Source organism: Corapipo altera, unplaced genomic scaffold, assembly GCF_003945725.1.
Source record: "Corapipo altera isolate COAL_440 unplaced genomic scaffold, ASM394572v1 22, whole genome shotgun sequence".
In the NCBI taxonomy this organism is placed as follows: domain Eukaryota; kingdom Metazoa; phylum Chordata; class Aves; order Passeriformes; family Pipridae; genus Corapipo; species Corapipo altera.
The window spans coordinates 14654630-14674414 of record NW_020884886.1 but is presented as its reverse complement, the minus strand read 5'-3'; the positions used below and the strand labels follow the sequence as shown (position 1 = coordinate 14674414).

Genomic DNA, 19785 nt, shown 5'->3' with positions numbered 1-19785 from the left:
TTCTGTAAGTGGCTAATACAGTGATAATTGTGTTATAAAAGATATTTTTGTGAAAGAAAGCCTAGTCCGTGACTTTTTTTCCATTTTTACTTCTGCATTTTCTGTATGAGTTGAACCAGTTCGTAAACTTACATGAATGTCTATAGTCAACAGGTGAGAAAAATGGAAAATTGTGGTCTCCAGATGAAGAAGTCTCTCCAGAAGTACTAGCAAAGGTGAGTGTTCTGCTGTCAGTAATAATGCGTATATCTGTGATTAAAAATTTACTTTTTTTTCAAGTTGTGCAGTGGGGAATATTAGGATAAATCCCTTTGAGTACTTTTGTATTAGTCTCATTAGTGTGCATTGGTTTTGTGGATTGTACACACAGTTACAGAACAGAGAGAAACTATGCATTTTGTTGTCTTCAGTTACTGACATTAGTTATGCTGATTGTTGATAAAATCAGGAGAGTAAAAGCTTTAGTTTTCCATACAAGAAAGGTAATTTGACTTTACTGACTTATAAACAGATTTGAAATAAATCAAGACCCTGATGAATGTGACTCTAATTATGGCCATTTCTAGAAATGTTTATCTAGTTGCTCTTATTTTTAATCATGTAGCAATTATCTTGTATCCTCTAAATGCACTTGTACGAAGACACTGAACCATAATTGAAATGTCCTGAGGTCACAAAGACTGCCTCTTCCTTCTTCACTCTGTAAATATTTACTGCTTCATTCTGTGCCTTTAAAAATGTATCAGCTATAATAAATAGGAGTATATGGAAATTTCAGTTTGCCAGCAGTAGGTTTTAGTGCCTCATCGACTTTGGGAAGTAAGTTGATTGTTCATATGTTTGTGTTCGTTAGGTGCAAGCAATTAAACTTTTGGTACGCTGGTTGTTGGGTATGAAAAACAACCAGTCGAAATCGGCAAACTCCACACTCCGGTTATTGTCAGCTATGCTCGTCAGTGAAGGAGACTTGACAGAACAGAAGCGAATCAGGTCAGACTTTGTTCCTTTCAGACTTCCATAAATTTTGTTGTAGAATTTGAAAGAATATTGATTCTTTTAGAGTGCTTTTGGAATGTTAAGGTCAGCACAGTTTTGCCTGATGGGATGATAGAAAATAGTTCTGATTAGAGTTTTAATATTAGGAGTGGAATGGCAGTATAAAATTATGCTTAATACTCCTTCTTTCTTGTAATTTACTAACAAGCCAATTCAGAACTCTGTAGGTATCTTGATAGTAAAAGACATTCTAGAGAGTAAAAGACCTGCAGGAGTATCTTTGAAAACAATTGAGTGATGAGATTTAACATGCTTGGGAGTTGGTGATCTTGGGTGGAGCTTCTTCATTCTATAAGGTAACTGCACCTCAACTTCATTTTGAGGGTGAAGGAAGGGCAGAGAATCTGTGGCAAAATTGTTGCTTTCATTTAGATGGTGATAGGAAAACAAGAAACTCAACTGCTATCGTTCCGCTGTTTTACTGAAATCGGGTTTTTTTGTGGGAAAGTAGAGCACCTTACTTTCACAAGTTTGGTTGGGTTAATTTAGCTTGATCTGAAGCTATAGAACTGTGACCTCACCTGACAGAGAAAAACCTTGCTTGCTCATTGATCTTGTAAAATGATGAAATTGTGACATGCAGGTAATTTGAGGGTAGTTGTGAGTTGTGGTTTGGTTTTTTCTCTCTTGTGTTTGTATAGTAAATCGGATATGTCTCGACTACGATTAGCTGCTGGTAGTGCAATAATGAAACTTGCACAGGAACCCTGTTACCATGAAATAATTACCCCAGAACAGTTCCAGCTCTGTGCACTTGTCATTAATGTAAGTAACTACACTTGAATTGAAGTGACTAATTAACTGAGTTCAGAGTCCTTACACCTGAACTTTTATTGCTGCTACACTTAAGTATATTCTATTCCTCACTGCAGCTTTCACAAGAGTTATTCAAGTTTTAATTTCAAATATTTGTTGTGCTGCACCTGTTGGTATTTTTAAAATGTCTCCTAATAATTCCACCTTGAATGCCTTTTTTTTTTATTTTATTAAGACCAAGATTTTGATGATTGTGCTTTTATGTTTTGTGTTGCTGTAGGATGAGTGCTACCAAGTGAGGCAGATATTTGCCCAGAAATTGCATAAGGCACTTGTGAAATTACTGCTCCCTTTGGAATATATGGCAATCTTTGCTTTGTGTGCCAAAGACCCTGTGAAGGAGAGAAGAGCACATGCCAGGCAGTGCTTGCTCAAAAACATCAGTATACGAAGAGAGTATATTAAGCAGAATCCTATGGCTAACGGTTAGTATTTCAGTAACATTGTTAAGAATACAAGAGTCAAATACTGAACTGGAAGGAGTAATTTTTAAATTGTAAGCAGTTGGCTTTTGTAAAGAAACACTGGATAAGTTTGTTTCCTCATCTTTATATTAGACGTATTTAAATCTGAATTTACTTAGTTCGGTATTAGCATAAACCATAAGATACTTCTTTTTACATTGCTGAGAATTATACATGTAAAATATAGTGCTGTTATAACTGTAGTTGTTTTGCTCAAAAAATAAAATTTTGTTTCCTGATATTTTTAGGCTTTATGACCCTCTTCCTGAAGCAAAACCAAGTAGTTTTGTAGTAGCAAAACTTGTTAATTTATTTTTAATGATGCATTAAAAGTAAAATTTGTAGGAAGAAAATGCAAGTCAAAATTTTACAATCTGTGTTTGAAAAAGTGTTACTTTGAAGAAGTTTTTCTTATGATGCATGTGTATGTGTGTAATACAGAGGCAATTTTTTTTTGTTGTTGTTGTTACTGTAGAAAAATTGCTGTCCTTGCTGCCTGAATATGTGGTACCGTATATGATTCACTTACTGGCACATGATCCAGATTTCACAAAACCTCAGGATGTTGATCAGCTTCGTGATGTCAAAGAGTAAGTGTCAAGTGATTCTAGAACTGTTATGCTGAGAATTTTTCTCTGCTTGGAAAAAACTGATTAGAAAGAGGAAATATTCGTTTTACTGTTTTGCAAGATACTGCTGATAATCTTGGAAATGTGGAACACTTTAAGCAAGGGAAGAAGTCTTTAACAACTGCTTAGCAATATATTCTGAAAGCCTAAATGTTAACCTGTAGGTTGTACTGTAATATACCAAATTAGTGAGTTGTCTAGGCTTTTTTAAAGTAAGCAGTTATGTTAGAGTCTTGGTTTTGTGCCTAGGAATATCTGTAGGACTTCCCAACACACTTAAAAGATGTCAAGTAATGTCAGTTCAAATATTTTGGAACTTACAGAACAGAAAGCTTCTCCAAGACTTAAAATCACAATGCCACTGATGCCTGGTGAGAGTCCTGCCTCATTGAAAATTTTTTTTCCCCTCTTCCTATGCAAACCTACTAGGACTCATTCTAAGTTTGCTGCTGACATTTCATTTGTACTATACATCAGCAGTGCAGGCTTAGTGCTTCTTAACGTATTCAGCAGAGATTATGGTACACAATCCTGTCATACAGAAGCTTGTTTTGTGCTAGTTCCCGTTTCAGACCTTCTTGTATGCCTCAAATAATATTTCATATCTTAATTATAACTTCTGTGTTCCTTATGTCTTGTAATTAACTTTAAAACATAGCTACATTTTAACACTTTTAAAAATTGTTAAAGCATGTTTTCTCTCTCCACCCACACAGCTTTGAGTTTTGGTCTTTTCTTGTTTTCATTTTTGGTGGAACTGAACTATGTTGTTGCTGTATTAGAAAGGCAGGTATGACCACATACTACAATATACATCATCCAAAAAGCGGTTCATTCTTGGCACAAATAGACCACTTCACATCTTAAATTCTTTCTGCACCTTCAGCAGTGACAGTCCAAGTCTGATTCTTTCTCTAAATGAAAAACTTGGTTTGTTTGGATTTCTGAGTTCCTTGATTCACACCTGGTCAGACCTGAAGTCAGTGAAGACTTTTTAGGTGATCAACAAGTCTACATTTTGTCCCAGGACTCCATGTTCCTGGTGACATCTGAAAGCATCCTGTAGCATGTATTTTATCCAAAATGCATGGGAACAAGTTCTGATTTGCAGTCACAGAGTTAATACTTTCTTTGAGAAGTGTTTTTTCAGTGCACAGAATTTTTTTGGACACTCATTGTATAGCTTTCCTTTGTTGTCAAATTTCCTCCCTTAAGTTTGTCACAGACTGGCTGAACTAGCCAGAAAGGACTGCTCCAAACAAAGAAATACTCTGTATGGGAATTTTGGCAGGAATACTTCTCTGAAGAGTCTCCTGAGATATATGAGAAAAATGTTGCCCATTTAATGTGATACAGTGTTTTCTTTCAACAGTTCTGAGAGTCCTAGTGTTCACTTTTAAAGTGTTAATGGAGATGCTTGCAAACTTGGAAAAGACTTGGCAATGTCTTCTATAGTTGTCTCCCTAGTTCATCTTGGTTTACATGGCCTAAATACAGTCATGTAAAGTAAATACATGCTTAGCAAGTTCCTTAACCATAATCTGTGCAAGTTACTGTTATGAAGTTTTTAAAGCTTGTCCTACAGAGGTGTGTTTGGGTTTGGGTTTTTTTAAAATCTTGAGACCGTGTGTTTTTCTCCCTAATTCATATTCAAAATTACTGAAATTAATACAAAGAATGACTTGACTTTATGTGACTGTTCCTTTAGGTGCATATTTTTTTCTACATAAAATCCTACTGTTGTTTTGGACAGGTCTTGTTCAGAGTTGATAATTATTTATTTCACTTACTGTCTTAGTGAGAAAGTCAAGCTATTGGAGTTGACATGAGTTAACTGGTAGAGTATAGTTTGTTCTCAGTAGTAATTTTTAGGTGGCACTGGATTTAGAGAACAGGGATAAGTGTGCTATGTTACCAGTTCTGTATTCATCCTGTTCGAGTTCTTGAGAACAGGGAATAGATGGATGTAAATCTGTCTAACAGATTGATTTGCTGTCATCTTTGTAGCTCTTGGATGCAAATCAGAATATAGATGTCTTCTTTTTTTTTTTTAACACCACATAATTCTTTAAGTGTTTTGATGGAGCACAACCCTCTGAGTTTTTGAGAGAAATGTACCTTCATCCCTTTCATTACAGTTTGTATCAATTAAGAAGATTTGGGCTTTTTTGGACAGGGAATTTTAATGGTCAGTCATCCTGTTTTTCTAGTTTTTATTAGCTTATTTTTACAAGATAATCTCTCTTCCAAGGCTTTAGAATTTAATTAGCTACTGGCAAAGCCTGCATTTCTCAGAACCACCCATATGTATTTCCCAACTAAGAATTATTTTAACATATTGTGACTGTTGTTGACCTTTTAGCCACATGCAGCTGTGGAGCTTGATAGCAAATGATAGTGTGGATGGACCAGTTGTGCTTTATATCATAATTGAAATTTTTTTAAAATAAACTTTTAGTCAAAGTATAATGTATTCTCACTATAAATAAACCAGATTTAAAGAAAGAAACCTGATGAAAGCTAATTTCATTATATTTGTCTGGGAGAATTTACCTCCCATATGGAAAATTAACAAGAATCTGACCTGCTCAGTTTTGGGACCATCTGAGGCAGGCAGCTGTCTAGCAATAGTATGATTTGTTGGAGCCTGTTTTGTGTGTGATCATGGTACATGGTTGATAGGGACACAGACAGCACCTAAGGTAGTGATTATAGAATTTCATTTGGATGATGGTAGCACCAGAATTCTTATTTCTATTCATGTATGGAAGAGAAAATGTTGATTAGTTGGGCAGTTTTTACAGATGTAATAATAAGGTTAGTAATTTGGTGGCAGGTTTACTCCAAGGAGTATGATGAAGGTTTTGTGTGTTAAAGGTCTAGATGCTGTTTACACCTTTGGATGATGTTATCTGTTTATATCTTCAAATTGATTGTGGTTTCTTAAGAAAAAGCTAGTACTGCTGAGAAAATTTTTTAAGACTTCACTGTATGTAGGAGCTGCAGTATAAAACCTGGAATGTAATTCCTTGTGTATTTATGACGTTTTAGGTGCCTGTGGTTCATGCTTGAAGTTTTAATGACAAAGAATGAAAACAATAGCCATGCCTTCATGAAAAAGATGTCAGAAAACATCAAGCTTACCCGGGATGCTCAGTCTCCTGATGAGCCAAAGGCCAATGAAGTAAGAAATGCAATTCACATTAGTGCTGGGTGATGAGCTGAGGGTTTCACAGGCAGTTGATGAGCAGGATTTGCAGGAAATCTGAGAGCGATAGCTCAGACATTTTTATAGTCTTTTAGAGAGACTGTTAATTGCGAGCATTGTCTGTATGTTTTCAGTCTCATTCTTTCAGGAGCTTGCTGACCTTATCCAGTACATAACATGTAATAAAGTTAATAAACAATTTAAAAAAAAAATATTTCTGTTACTACCTGCCTTATTTTAACTCCTGCTGTCTAGGTCCCTGCATACATATCTTCTGCTGTTGGGGGAGGAAATACTGTATTGTACAGCTGCTGTTAAACTGGTTAGTTTCTAGAAGAGATGAGAAACCACTTATGGTGATTCAGTTGAGCAAGAGCTTCAATTGTAGAGCATAGGCATGTAAAGTATTACTAGTTTTTATAAACAGTGTCATAAGAAAACTGAGGACTTCTCTATGTGTTTTAGGAGCCAATTCTGTGGTTAATGATGTGATTACAAAATACGTCATTAATGGTGGTTATTTAAACACATAGTTTAAACTTTTTAAAGAACTGTATTCTCTGTACACTGTAAAAATACTAAGTAATTCCTAAAGCATGCTTTTCTTTTTTTTTTCCCCTTCAGAAACTTTACACAGTATGTGATGTAGCACTATGTGTAATCAACAGCAAAAGTGCTTTGTGCAATGCAGATTCACCGAAGGACCCTGTATTGCCAACCAAATTTTTTACACAACCTGAAAAGGTAAATTCGTTAGTTTAATTTCTGAAGTAATAAGGGGAAATACATTGATTTTTGTAATTGAGAGCTGGTTATCTCCATAACATACTGAGTGAGAAAATACATCTTTTATCAACAGTTAATTTTTTAACATCAGCTGTATGTTATGCTATCTGTTTATTAAGAACGTGAGGCAGAAATGTTTTTAACCAGGTGAGAACTGATTGAAATAAATACTGATATGTTAGCACATATTGCTGAATCATTTAATTAATGTGTTTTGCAAGTGCATCTGAATATGTGAGCATATATGTATATTCTGAATGTATATCTGAATTGGAATGCAAATCAGACAAAAAAGGGAACTTTTTTTAATGTTGTCTGTGGTGTGTTTCTATTTGTCGGTAGCTTGTCAGTTTGGCTGTTTTGCTTGCTGTATAAGTCAGTCCTCTTATTGCCTAGTAATAGTCTTGGCAAGTGCAACTCTGCTGTCAGCAATGGCACTACTGCTCTCCAAGAGGCACACTTCTGAAAAGTAGAAGCGGAACCCAAGTAATTCTCTGGATCATACCTGATGTTTTCGTTGTCCAGGGAATATACTTGCTGACACTTTTCAGTGCCTTAGACTTTTTTAACAGCCTTTCCAGAGTCTGTTTAAGCTGAATCTGGTTGCCTGTTTAATTATGAAATGGCAGGTGCCATGTAACAGTGAGCTGGTGTCTCTGCTAGCCGCCTTCGTTAAGATTCAGGGGTTTGGTCTGTGCAAACTGTATTCAGGGTGACAAAGGGTAAAAACTTTCAACTTGTTTAGAGAAAACAGAACCTCTTTTTGGACTTCCTGTTAAAAACATGCAAGTGAACAGATAGGGCAGTTTTGCATCATCTCAAACGATTCACGTTCACTTAAGAAGGAAAAATGTTAATCCTAACTTCAGGTATGACATACTGTCATTCAGTAATGCTCACTACAAATCTCCTCCAAAGTACTAGTTTGACCTGTCTTTAGTAGATGGATTCATTTGTCAGCAGGTTGCATGGTGTGAAATATCTAACACTTGACAGTAGCTTGTAATTTGATAAGTCAGTTGGGTGTATATAAAAAAACAACAGCAAGATTGAGACATCAAATACAAACTGATTTTTCCTTTTATACAGGATTTCTGCAATGACAGGAATTACATTTCAGAAGAGACAAGGGTTCTTCTTTTGACAGGAAAGGTACTGTATTTTGTCAAGTTACAAGTCTTTGAATATTACTTGTGATTTCTAAAATGTTCTGGACTGCCATAGTTTAAAAATTATATTAAGAGTTTGTGTACAGTAATTTTTGATTCTTATTTGATTACATAATTAATGCCTTGAGCATACTACCTGGTGAGTACACAACACCAAGATTGTTAACTGTGCACTGAGACACCGGTTCTTGTTTACAATTTTTTCCATTATTGCCATAAGTGTGGCCTAAAGTTATGATGCCTAAAAAGAATTGTGATACCACCAGCATTAGAGGTCTTAAATTTTCAATCGTAATATTTTTAATATAGCTATTAATGCTGTTAAATTCATCTGAACATATCATTTTATTTCAGGGAGTCCCTTCCAACTGGAGATATTCTATGAATCTAACATCCTGTATTTGCATAGCACCTCTGGGAGAGGCTTTCCAAAACGTAATGCAGAATTAGGTTCAATACAACAGTAGGAAATATCATAGAATCGTTAAGGTTGAAAAAGACCTCCAAGATCAAGTCCAGCCTTTGACCAAACACTACCCATATCAACTAAACCATAGCACTAAGTATTTCTTCCTGATGTCCAGCCTGAACCTCCCCTGGTGCAGCTTCAGGCCATTTCCTCTCATCCTGTCGCTCGTTGCCTGGGAGAAGAGAGTGACCCCCACCTGGCTACAGCCTCCTTTCAGGCAGTTGTACAGAGTGATCAGGTCTCCCTTGAGCCTTCTTTTCTCCAGGATAAACAACCCCACCTCCCTCAGCTGTTCCTTATAGGACTGGTGCTCCAGGCCCTTCACTAGCTTTGTTGCCCTTCTCTGGACTCACTCAGCACCTCAGTGTCCTTCTTGTAGTGAGGGGCCCACAACTGGACATGGCACTTGAGGTGGGGCCTCACCAGTGCCAAGTATAGAGGGACAATCACTTCCCTTTTCCTGCTGGCCACACTATTTCTGATACAGGCCAGGATGCCATGGGGCTTCTTGACCACCTGGGCACACTGCTGGCTCATGTTCAGCAGCTGTCAGCCAGCACCCCCAGGTCCTTTTGCACTGGGCCACTTTCCAGCCACTCTTCCTCCTGCCTGTCCCAGCACTTGGCCTTGTTGAACTTCATGCCATTGGCCTCAGCCCACTGATCCAGCCTGTCAAGATCCCTCTGCAGTGCCTTCCTACCCTCCAGCAGATCAACACTCCCACCCAACCTGGTGTCTTCTGCAAACTGACTGGGGATATTTGATCCCCTTGTCCAGATCATCAGGAGAGGTATTAAATAGGACTGGCCCCAAAGAGGGCCTTGGGGAACCCCACTAGTGACCAGCCACTGCTGGATGTCACACCATTCACCACCACTCTCTGGGCCTGGTCATCCAGCCAGTAAAGAGTGCACCTGTCCAGGCCATAGCTGCCAGGTTCTCCAGGAGAATGCTTTGGGAGACAGTACCCAAGGCTTTACTGTAGTCCAGGCAGACAACATCCCCAGCTTTTTCCTCATCTGCTAGGCAGGTCACCTGATCGTAAAAGGAGATCAGGTTGGTCAAGCAGGACCTACCTTTCCTAAACCCACACTGGCTGGGCCTGATACCCTGGTTGTCCTGTACATACCATGTGATCATGCTCAGGATAATCCATCCCATAACCTTCCTGGCCACCAAGGTCGGGCTGACAGGCCTGCAGTTCTCCCAGATCCTCCTTCCAACCCTTCTTGTAGATGGGTGTCACACTGGCTAACCTCTAGTCATCTGGGACCTCCCCTGTTAACAGGACTGATGATAAATGATGGAGAGTGGCTTGGCAAGCAATTCTGTCAGCTCCCTCAGTACCCTCAGGTGAATGCCATCCAGCCCCATAGACGTGAGCATCTACATGGCACACCAGGTCACTAACTAGTTCCTCCTGGGTTACAGGGGATCTATTCTGCTCCTCGTCCCTGTCTACTAGCTCAGGGGCTGGGTAGCCTGAGTATATCTGATCTTTCTGTTAGAGACAAAGAAGATATTAAGTACCTCAGCCTTTTCCTCATCCTTGGTGATAGTGTTCCCTTCCATGTCCAATAAAGCATGGAGGTTTTCCTTGCCCTCCTTTTGTTGTTAATGTATTTGTAAAAACACTTTTTATTATCTTTCATGGCAGTGGCCAGATTGAGTTCTAACCTAACTGTTATATTTACATATTTGTAATATATTTAAATATTGTATTTATATAGTTATAAAACTGCTGTAGAAGTAAACACTATTTGGGGTTCTGTGATACAGTGGTGGTGGTTTAGATCTTGCTACAGCTGGTGAATTGACTGATGTGATGAGGCTGAGTAGGCAGCTGTAAGTTTTTTATTTTGTCTCTGGAGAGGAGTTAAGGAAGTTTTCATAACTGGCACGTCACATTCTTCATGTAATTTTACATTTCCTTAGAGACACAAGTTAATAAATTAAGACATTCCCACAAGAAAAAGTCATTCCCATGTGTGGAAGTTATGATGGAGCAGGCAGGAGAAAGAGATTACAGATGCTGGAAAACATTTGGCTAACAAAAAAAAGCAACAATCTCTGGAGAAGTGACCTGTTACTGGGTGCAGGTTCAGTAGCTGCACCATTCTAGTGCTAATTCTGTGCAGCATTTACTTAACATATTACTCTTATAATGCAATAATTTATTTGCTCAGTTTACTGCATGTCCAAAGAAGGACAACAAAACGAGTGAAGGGTCTAGAGCAAGGAGCAGCTGAGGAGAGCACAAGTCTTACAAGGAGCAGCTGAGGAAACTGGGGTTGTTTATCATTCCCCTCTTTTAACACAGGGCTCTGGGGGTCCCAGAGCCCATCATCAGTGTTGAAGACAGAGGCCCGGATGGTGTTAAATGTTACCGCTTTGTCACCCTCTGCTTGTGAGGTGACCAGCCCCATTCAGTAATGGCACAGTGTTCTCTCTGATCCTCCTTTTGCTATTAACATATTCGAAAAAGCCCCTTTTGTGTCCTTCACAGTGATGGCCAACTTGAACTCTAATCAAGCTTTAACCGTGTGAATTTTCTCCCTATGGTGGTGAACAGCATCTCTGTAGCACTCCCATGTTGTCTGTCCTTGCTTCCAAAGGCTGTACACTTTTCTTTTCTGACTAAGTTCCAGAAGAAGATCCCTGCTCAGCCAGGCTGGCCTTCTGCCTCACTTGCCTTGACTTTTTAGACTTTGGAATTGTCTGCTTCTGCACTTTTAAGAGATGGTTCTTAAAAAGTGGCCAGCATTCATGGATCCTAGTACCTTCAAAGGCAGATTCCCAGAAGACCTTACAGAAGCCCAAAGTCTGCTGTCCCCATATACAGGGCCAAAGTTGGCCATAAGGCTGAGGGCAGTTGATCCAGAAAGATCCTATAATTCCTTGTAGAATTACTCTTTGGTTGTGGTGTCCTGGCTGCGTGGTAGACTCCCACAATATCCTCTTTGTTTGCTTTTCCCTTCATCCTTACCCAGAGGCTCTCAACTCTATTACCTAACATTTTGGCTGTTGTTGAAACTTCTCCAGCTGCTATCCCTTCAAAGCATGAGAGAGAGCAAGGCAATTGATAAAGTGCTGTTAAATTATGAGAAATAAAAGTAGGATAGACAGTGGGGTTTAAGTAAAGATGAGGTCTGTAGCTTTAAACTGATGGCATTGTGATCAAGACTTTTAATCCAGAAAAAGTATGGAATATTGTCATTTTTAAAGATCTAAACATTTTCTTCCAGCCAAAACCAACTGGTGTATTAGGTACAGTAAACAAACCATTATCTGCAACTGGAAGAAGACCATATATTAGAACTACAGGATCAGAGACTGGAAGCAGTGTAAACTCTGAGCTGAGTGCTTCTGCAGGAAACAGGTCAAGGTAACAGAGTTTGAAGTTTCTTTCATCAACTATTTACCTCCTTTAGGACAGAAGATGATTTGGTTTTTAAAAATATGTTAGTTCTCAATGGGTAAAGTCTCCATATTGGTTCAGTTTATGGGGTTGGGGTCTTTCTGTTTTGGGTGGTTTTTCTAGAAGACAAAAATTCAGTGCAGTGTTTAGCTGTGTCTTGCCTTTAATTGCATATAATACCACAGAGGAGACACTATACTGCCTGAAATTTTGGTGGTTAATACTCATTTTTACATCAGAAAATGTATTAATTAAAGAGAGCAGCCATAATTAGTGCTAAAAAGATTTTGCAACTTGCATATTTTTTATGTATAAATTCTGATTAATCCTGATTGGTAACAAGCAGCTTTTTTTGATGAAAACTTTGTAGATTAAATATTCCAATCTATTTAAGATTAAGAATGATTAAAAAGAGCTTGGCGAAGCAGACCAGGATCTCAGTGGAAAGATGCAACATATGGTTACAATATTCAGTGTGTCTTTTAGTAAGCATTATTTTTATGTGAATCCAGAGTTTCAAAATTTATTGTAAATCTGGAGAAACAATTTACAATTTCAAATTTTAAAATTGTTTCATTTGTTTTGCAATTGGCTACCTGGCTAAGATAAAGGGTTAAAGAAAGCAGGGAAAATCAGCTCTAGTTGCTACAATTCATAAGGCCAAAGGGAAGTGTAACTCCATTCAGAATTTGTTTCGTGTGCATGATATATATTGTAATAGTCTTGTTTATTTTTTTTAACTATTTTGGTTTTAAAGCTATTACATGTTTGTGCAAATTAACTTGAAGTTTTAGCGCTGTTGGTGTTCATTCTTCTTCACTACCTTTTCTAGTATCAGCCTTTTCTGTCTAGAAAAAGAAACACAGCCTCTTTTAGAGCTCTGGTCTTAAGTTTGCAGAAGCAAGGTGGTGTGTCTAATGAGGGATTTGGCTCAATGACTAGCCAATTCCTTTCAAACCTTTCCCATTTCTGGGAAAGAAAATGTAAATGTGGTCTCTGGCAAATTCAGTTCTTTTAAAATTAATTTAGCTGGTTTGTGTTGATTCCCCCCCCCCCTTTTTTTTAAATAATTCCAAACATTTCTCTTGTTTTCTTTGTATTTTGGTTTTATTTTGTATTCAATTATGCTTCCAGGGAACAAAGTTCAGATATATCAGAAACCGGGGTCAGTGAAAATGATGAAAATCCTGTGAGAATTATTTCAGTCACACCAGCAAAGACAGAACCTGTGAAAAACAAGGTATGTCTGGGGATTTTATGGGCTGTATGTCTGTAGTAAGCTTGGCATTGGGGGTTTATTCAGTACACATCACTGCAGGTGGTCTCTGAGGAACTGGTCATATCCAGTGTCATTTCATATAGTTCTGTCGGTTTTTTAGCCTGAGAGAAGACCCCGTAGTTTTAAAACTGCTGTTTATTTTATCTAGAGTAATTCCTAGAGCTCATGTGAATGGACTTTGTTCTGTTCTAAAATTCCAAAATATTCCCACCTTTAGTCTGTGTTTGCCAGCACAAGTAATAGTAAGGCTGGTATTCAGAGTGAAGATGCACATGTGTAGTAGCTTTAACTGAAGATACTGCCAGGAAAATGTCAAGTGGTCCTATGGCATGAAATAAACATCTAACTTTTGGATCTAACTGAAATGTTACTTAAACTTTTTAAAATATTTTTATGCTTCTCCGTCCTTCCATTAGAGGGAGAACAACATGTGTAAATCATCATTTTTTAACTTCTAAGACATACAGTAGAATGAAGTTTAACACAGTTGAGTCCTGCACCTGGGATAGATTAAGCTCAAGCAGCTGTACAGCACGCTGGATCTGCCTGGCTGGAGAGTAGGTTGGCCGGGAAGGACCTGGGGGACCATTTCCCATGGACAACCAAGACAGTGTGGGTCAGCAGAGTGCCTTGGCAGCAGTGAGGGCAAACTGGGTCTGGGCTGTGTCAGCAGGAGCATAACCAGCAGAGTGAGGGATGCCGTTATCCCACCCTACTTGGCACTCAGTAGGCCATACCTGGAATGTTGTGTCTGGAATACTGTATCCTCTCCAGTTTGACGTGGATATTGAAAAACTGGAGAGCTTTGCAGGGGGCCACCAAGGTGATAAAGGCTTGGAGATGTTGTCGTATTGAAAGGTTGAAAGTGTTGGGTTTGTTCTGCGTAGAGAAGAGAAGCCTTGGAGAGGATCAATCAGCCTTTCAGTATCTAAAAGGCATTTATGGAAAAGATGGAAGCATTCTTCTCAAGGCTGCATGCTCACAGAACAAACGGCTACAGCCAGTTGCTTCAGGGGAAATTCTATCTGGATGCAAGTGAAAAAAAAATATTAAAAAAATCTACATTGTGATAGTGGTATAGGCTGCCCAGAAAAGTGGTGGAATGTCACTGTTCACAGCTTGGCTTGTCAAGGGCCCTGGATAACCCGAGGCCCTGCTGGCATCAGAAAATTTGACAAGATGGTTTCCAAAGATCACTTTCAACCTGGATGATTCAGTGATTTAAAATAGATTTTTGTAATAATGTAGGCATACTTAGATGGATTATGCTGTACACATTTTAAGGAGTTAAATATCTGCTCAGTCTCTTTTGATTAGAAGAAATCAGAGTAATAAGCAGGTGTTTTGGATTTTATACCATCACATAGAAAAGTTAGGGAAAGTGTATATAAAGTAAATTTTCAAAAATGTTTTCCAGGTTCTTGAAGTTGAAATTTCAAAGAGTGGTTATCTGTAAAGTTCTTATGAATAGCAATTGTAAATGTCTGCTATAAAGCTGCTAGAACAGTAATAAAGATTACAGAGACTGCCTGACTCATTTGAACACTTAAAAAATAATGATAGAATGTTAAACAAAAAAAGTCTTTGGTTCAGACACAGTGCTTAGAATAGTGAGTGACGTTAATTGGTTTGTCTGAAATTGCTAAGTCATCCCAGTCATACTTCTTTAGTACCCTTTTCTCTACCCATTCTCCTAACTGTTTTGGAACTCAATGTTCAAATGAAGGCTTAGCATCCAGTTCCTTCCTCTTTGTTTCCATGTGAATACTACTCTGTGTAGAGATGTACATTGCCACCACCCTTTCTGTTTCACATGTACAGATGTGGCTTCGTGGTATTGAATCATGTCCATTGCCTTATTCACTGTATGGAGAAAAATGTGCATGTAGGCCATACCTATTCAGGCATGACTGAATTAACAAAGACTGCAAGTTTCATTTATGGTTTGGTCTTACTTCCTTTGTTCCCTGTAAGCCTTGAGTTTTTTTTACTGGCACTTAGGACTTTGGTAATCTGCACCATTACTGAATGTTGGTCTTAAAATTTGCACATATTGAAGTAAATATAATTTGCTGTATTGGAATCATTGGTTTTGTTCCTCGGTTCTCTCCTGTCATTTGACAAAGAGGCAGTAAAAGGAGCTTGTCCAGAAGAACCGTCATGGGAGGAGCTGAAATTATTAGTCTCAAGAAAGGTTCATTGGGTGCAGATATTACAGATGATTCAGAAAATCTTTTTGCAAGAAGAATGTCCAAGAAAACTTAGTAAAAAACTTCTTACTAAGTCTAAGACCATGTGATGTGTTTTATAAGAACACTTAAGAAAGTTTAAAAAACCTCTTATTTCTGTTGGAGGGTGGTCACAATTTGAGTTTGCCTTTGGGAATCTTTTTCCTTCACATTCATGACTTTTATTTTCTAGGAGATTAATTCTGATCAGGCTACACAAGGAAACAGCACTGAACGTGGGAAAAAAAGAACAGCAACAGCATCTGGAACTGAGAATATTCATCAAAAAACAGAAGAAAAAAGTGTAGATGAAACAGGCCCATCGCTAGCAGCAAAAACCAGAAGAGGGCGACCAACCAAACCGGAACCTCAGGGTACCACTGCAAAAAGTGAGGAAACAAACAAACCACCTGTCAGGGGAAGGAAGAGAGCAGCAGCCAATCAAGAAAGTCCAGGGAGTTTAGAGGCAGGTAATGCCAAAGCACCAAAACAGCAAGACACAGCGAAAAAGCCAGCGGCAGCACAGAGACAGATTGATCTACAGAGGTAAAAATAAATAAATAATGAAATGCATCGGTGGGGTGGTCCTTTCCTGTCTCAAGACCCTGCATTTGCAATTATAACAAATCTAGAATAGCTGAGGGCACAACTAAACCACAGTGGACACCATGATCCACCGTGTGTCATGTTGAGTTCTAACTTTCGAAGTAAGTGGGGGAAGGCAGCTGGAATTGGAGAAATGAATTTGTTTAATTGGAACAAGATAAACTTACCTGTTTTCCCCAGTTAGGGTTTTTTGTCTGTTGCATCCTGGTTCCCCTTACTAGCATTGCTGTGTGAAAGAACAAAGAGCTAAAGATTTTTCAGTGCATTCATTCATGCCAGGTACACAGGCATTCAGGTACTCTGCTCTGCTTCACTCTGATAGCAAAGACTTGATAAATTACTATCTTTAATGAACAGAAAAAGATTGTAATTCTAACTGTAACTATTTTCTGGTCTTTTGGGTCTGTGCTTGTTTAATATTAACAGGATTTTAATATCTATTTTAAGTAAATCAAAATTTGAAACTGCATAAACTACAAAACAGCTCTTGGATGATAATTTATTTTTCTATATTCTGGTGTTTAAATGTGTTGATTTGATTTCCAATGTAAGCAAATTATAAATGTGCATAAGCACTGAGAAGTTTGTTTTGCTGGATCTGATACATTAATAACTTCAATGCAAAAGTGGTAGAGCAGTAAGGTCAGCAAAACAGTGTGCTGTAAAAAAATCACAAATTAATCTAAAGAAAGAAAGTATAATTGGAATAGTTTCTATCTGAAGATTTTGTTAAGTTCAAGATCTTGCAGAGAACCTTGATCAAAAATAATTACCTTTTCTTCTCAAAGCAAGGTTTATACAGTAGTAAAATGTTCAGTCTGTGAAGGGTGTAATGTTTGTGTACTGCTTTGCAATGCTTGTTTTATACAACAAATTAAGTCTTCAGAACAAATTGCACTATCCATAAGCCACTTGTATCAGATAGCATCTTTAAAATATGTAATGTCTCAGTGTTTCTTGGACAAAATACCAAAACATTGTTAACGTTTTTCAGAAGCCAGGTGCTTGGAAGTGATGGAGATTCACTGTTGGAGATAGACTCAAGTCCAGAATACTCCCAAAATGCAATGGATCTTTTTAAGGCCTGTGGGAGCAGCCAGGAAGATACTGAGGATACAGAGATAGCAGAGGGAGGCTTCCTTAAGGTGTAGCAGGCATCTTATATAGGACAATTCTCTGGGTTTTTTATTGTAGCTTATACAGTAAGAAATCAAATAAATTTGTCATCTAGAAAAAAATGTGTGTAAAAACAGCTGTGTCTGATAGGTTTCTTTGCTTTTAAGTAGAAATATACAAGTTACTGTAAATACTTGGAAAACATTTGAAGTAGTGCTTGTTCTGAAATAAGATGGGCTATTTCTATAAACCTGAGTAATGATAGTTAATTAGAACAAGTTCCTGTTCTTATTCTCGATTCCAGTGAAAGCAATAGATAACTGTATTTTTGTTTATGCTGAAAAAACATTACTCAGTTGTGGAATTATGAAATGCACAATTCGACTTGTGTATTTCAGAGTTTATCAGGAAGTTGTGCTGTACAGTAACAAAATTCAGCTGTATTCAATTAATTATGTAATTGTGGAGAAGAGATAAGATAGAGTTGGAACAATCACAGTATAAAGACTGTAAAAGCCAAAATGTAAACAATATTTGGTAGGATTTGATTCTGGATCAATTGTAATTTCAATGTCCTTACAGTTAACTTCCATTTTCCTTTCTGCCCCCATATAGGTAAAAAGAAAACTTGCTCGAAAAGGGAGGAAATGAAGGCCAAATAAAGGCATACTCCAAGCTTCTGCAAAACTAGGATTCAGAAATTTCCTGTACAGGAACTGAAATTACTTCAAAACACACAGCTTTCAGCTCTGAAACCAGAAGGAAAACTATGCTTCCCTTTCACATGAAATTAATCCTTCTCAATGGAAATGTAAAGCAGAAACTCTTGAGAAAGAGGCTAAAAGCATCTGTACTTATTTCCCCAGAGACTTTTTTTATGAAAAGTCAATAATTAAGCAAATTGCTTAACACTTGGTTCCAGTTCCTGCATTCTGGAGTTTAAAAGTGTATTTACACCATTAATTTTCATGCTGCATTTTTTTTTAAAGAAAGTCAGAGAAAGTCCTTACACTGACATTGAAAATTCATGATCTTAGAGCCAGGTATTCCCATGTTTCACAGAAAAGGTAGAAGTCTACTGAATGGATTTTAAACAAGACTAGAGTCAAAAAAAAAACCACAAAAAAATTTTTTTTGCTTTACCTTTGGAGACTGTTTTATGTATAATTCTTTCTGCCTGCCTACTTTTCTGCAAAAATAAGATGTACAGATTTCAGTTCCCTGCTATGAAAAGTCATGTGGTGGCAATTTTATAAATGTTGCTTTCTGATTTTTATCAGAGTGGGAAAGTAATCACTTAAAATTATTATTAATTCGCAAGTAGACATTTCATTTTTTAATTTCCCCCTCCATTTTAGTTTAATATAATTTGCAATAATTGTACATATTGATGTTTGTTTTATAAAAACATATATCACTTTTAAGTGTTTTTACTCCTGCGGTTCTGTTGGAATATTCTAAATTTTAAAGGAGTAAAGACAGTCCAGCATTTGATTTTATAATGTTTGTCACCAGATTTTTATTATTGATGTAAAGAAAAAAAAATCAATTTTTAAAAATAGTTGGATTTTGGCAGCTTTGTAAGGAAAGTTGGAAATGTTTAGGATTGCTCTCAATTTTAAGCATTGTGCTGATTGGAAGTCTGTTTTGCATTTTGTCTTCCTGTCCAGGCTCATTTTTTAATGTTTATTTTAGAAGATTGTTGCATCAATATTATGTTTCCTGGCATTGTTCAGCATAGATACAGTGTACACTTTTATGTACACATGATCATATTTAAGTTTGTTGCATAAAATAAACGCTTCTAGGTGTCACACGGCGGTCTTTTTTTAACTTTATTTTTTTTCTTTCACAGAAAACAAATTGCTATGTCTGTGCATAGACTTGGACATTCATAGAAATACTGTACGGAGCAAAGAAGTTGTAATGCAGACAGTTACGTAGCTTAAGAGACAAGTTTTTTAGGTAAAGTTACAGTGCTTTATCATGTAAAGGGGGTTGGTCTGCAGAGTGACAGTGAAGAGTTTGCTTTGTTTCCCAGTGCCTCAGTTCCCCATTTCTCTTCTACTAATTGTTTTGAAATCCCTGGATTCATTATAGAAGAGCTGGATGCTGGTGACATTACTTAAGGATTACTTGTCCTCCTAAAATGGGTTGTGTGCTCTTGAACAATGACTAAGTCTTTCTTACTGAGTGTAACAATGTGTGTTATTTTTCCTGTCTAACAGAAAATGAGACTGTGCATAAAGTGGTGTGTGCAGCTCTCCTTCTGAAGCAATCTGTGATGCTTTGACTTGAGGGATTTGAAATGCTTTTTACAGAGGGAGACCAGGAGATTTTAAAAGCATTTAATTACACATCCATCAGGAGTTTGATTTCTAAAACTGAAATCATTTCACAAGATGGATTTACTGATCATAATGCAGTTTCTTTTTAGGCTCTGGTCAAATAGTTCTCTCTCATGAAAGTTACAGCACTTTGATTTAAACTAATTTTAAAATGTTTTAGTTCGAAGTTTTTGGGAAACCTGAAAAAGAAACT

General features: G+C 37.4%; 1 protein-coding gene across 9 annotated transcripts in view; it reads left to right on the top strand.

The window, feature by feature from the left end:
- Positions 1–19785, top strand: part of PDS5A (PDS5 cohesin associated factor A) — a 78299-nt gene that overhangs the window by 55556 nt on the left and 2958 nt on the right. For 3 of the 9 annotated variants that reach the window (XM_027642843.1, XM_027642841.1, XM_027642846.1), the window contains exons 22-34: positions 147–215; positions 854–990; positions 1698–1821; positions 2093–2297; positions 2812–2926; positions 6017–6149; positions 6798–6917; positions 8049–8111; positions 11843–11982; positions 13150–13255; positions 15716–16068; positions 17123–17273; positions 17860–19060. In XM_027642843.1, coding sequence (XP_027498644.1) covers positions 147–215; positions 854–990; positions 1698–1821; positions 2093–2297; positions 2812–2926; positions 6017–6149; positions 6798–6917; positions 8049–8111; positions 11843–11982; positions 13150–13255; positions 15716–16068; positions 17123–17273; positions 17860–17895 — 1752 coding nt within the window. In that variant the 3' untranslated portion in view covers positions 17896–19060. Of the gene's footprint in view, positions 1–146; positions 216–853; positions 991–1697; positions 1822–2092; positions 2298–2811; positions 2927–6016; positions 6150–6797; positions 6918–8048; positions 8112–11842; positions 11983–13149; positions 13256–15715; positions 16075–17122; positions 17274–17859; positions 19061–19099; positions 19473–19785 lie in introns of those variants that run through there. The other 6 variants (XM_027642848.1, XM_027642845.1, XR_003527574.1 and 3 more) reach the window with 5 other exon arrangements.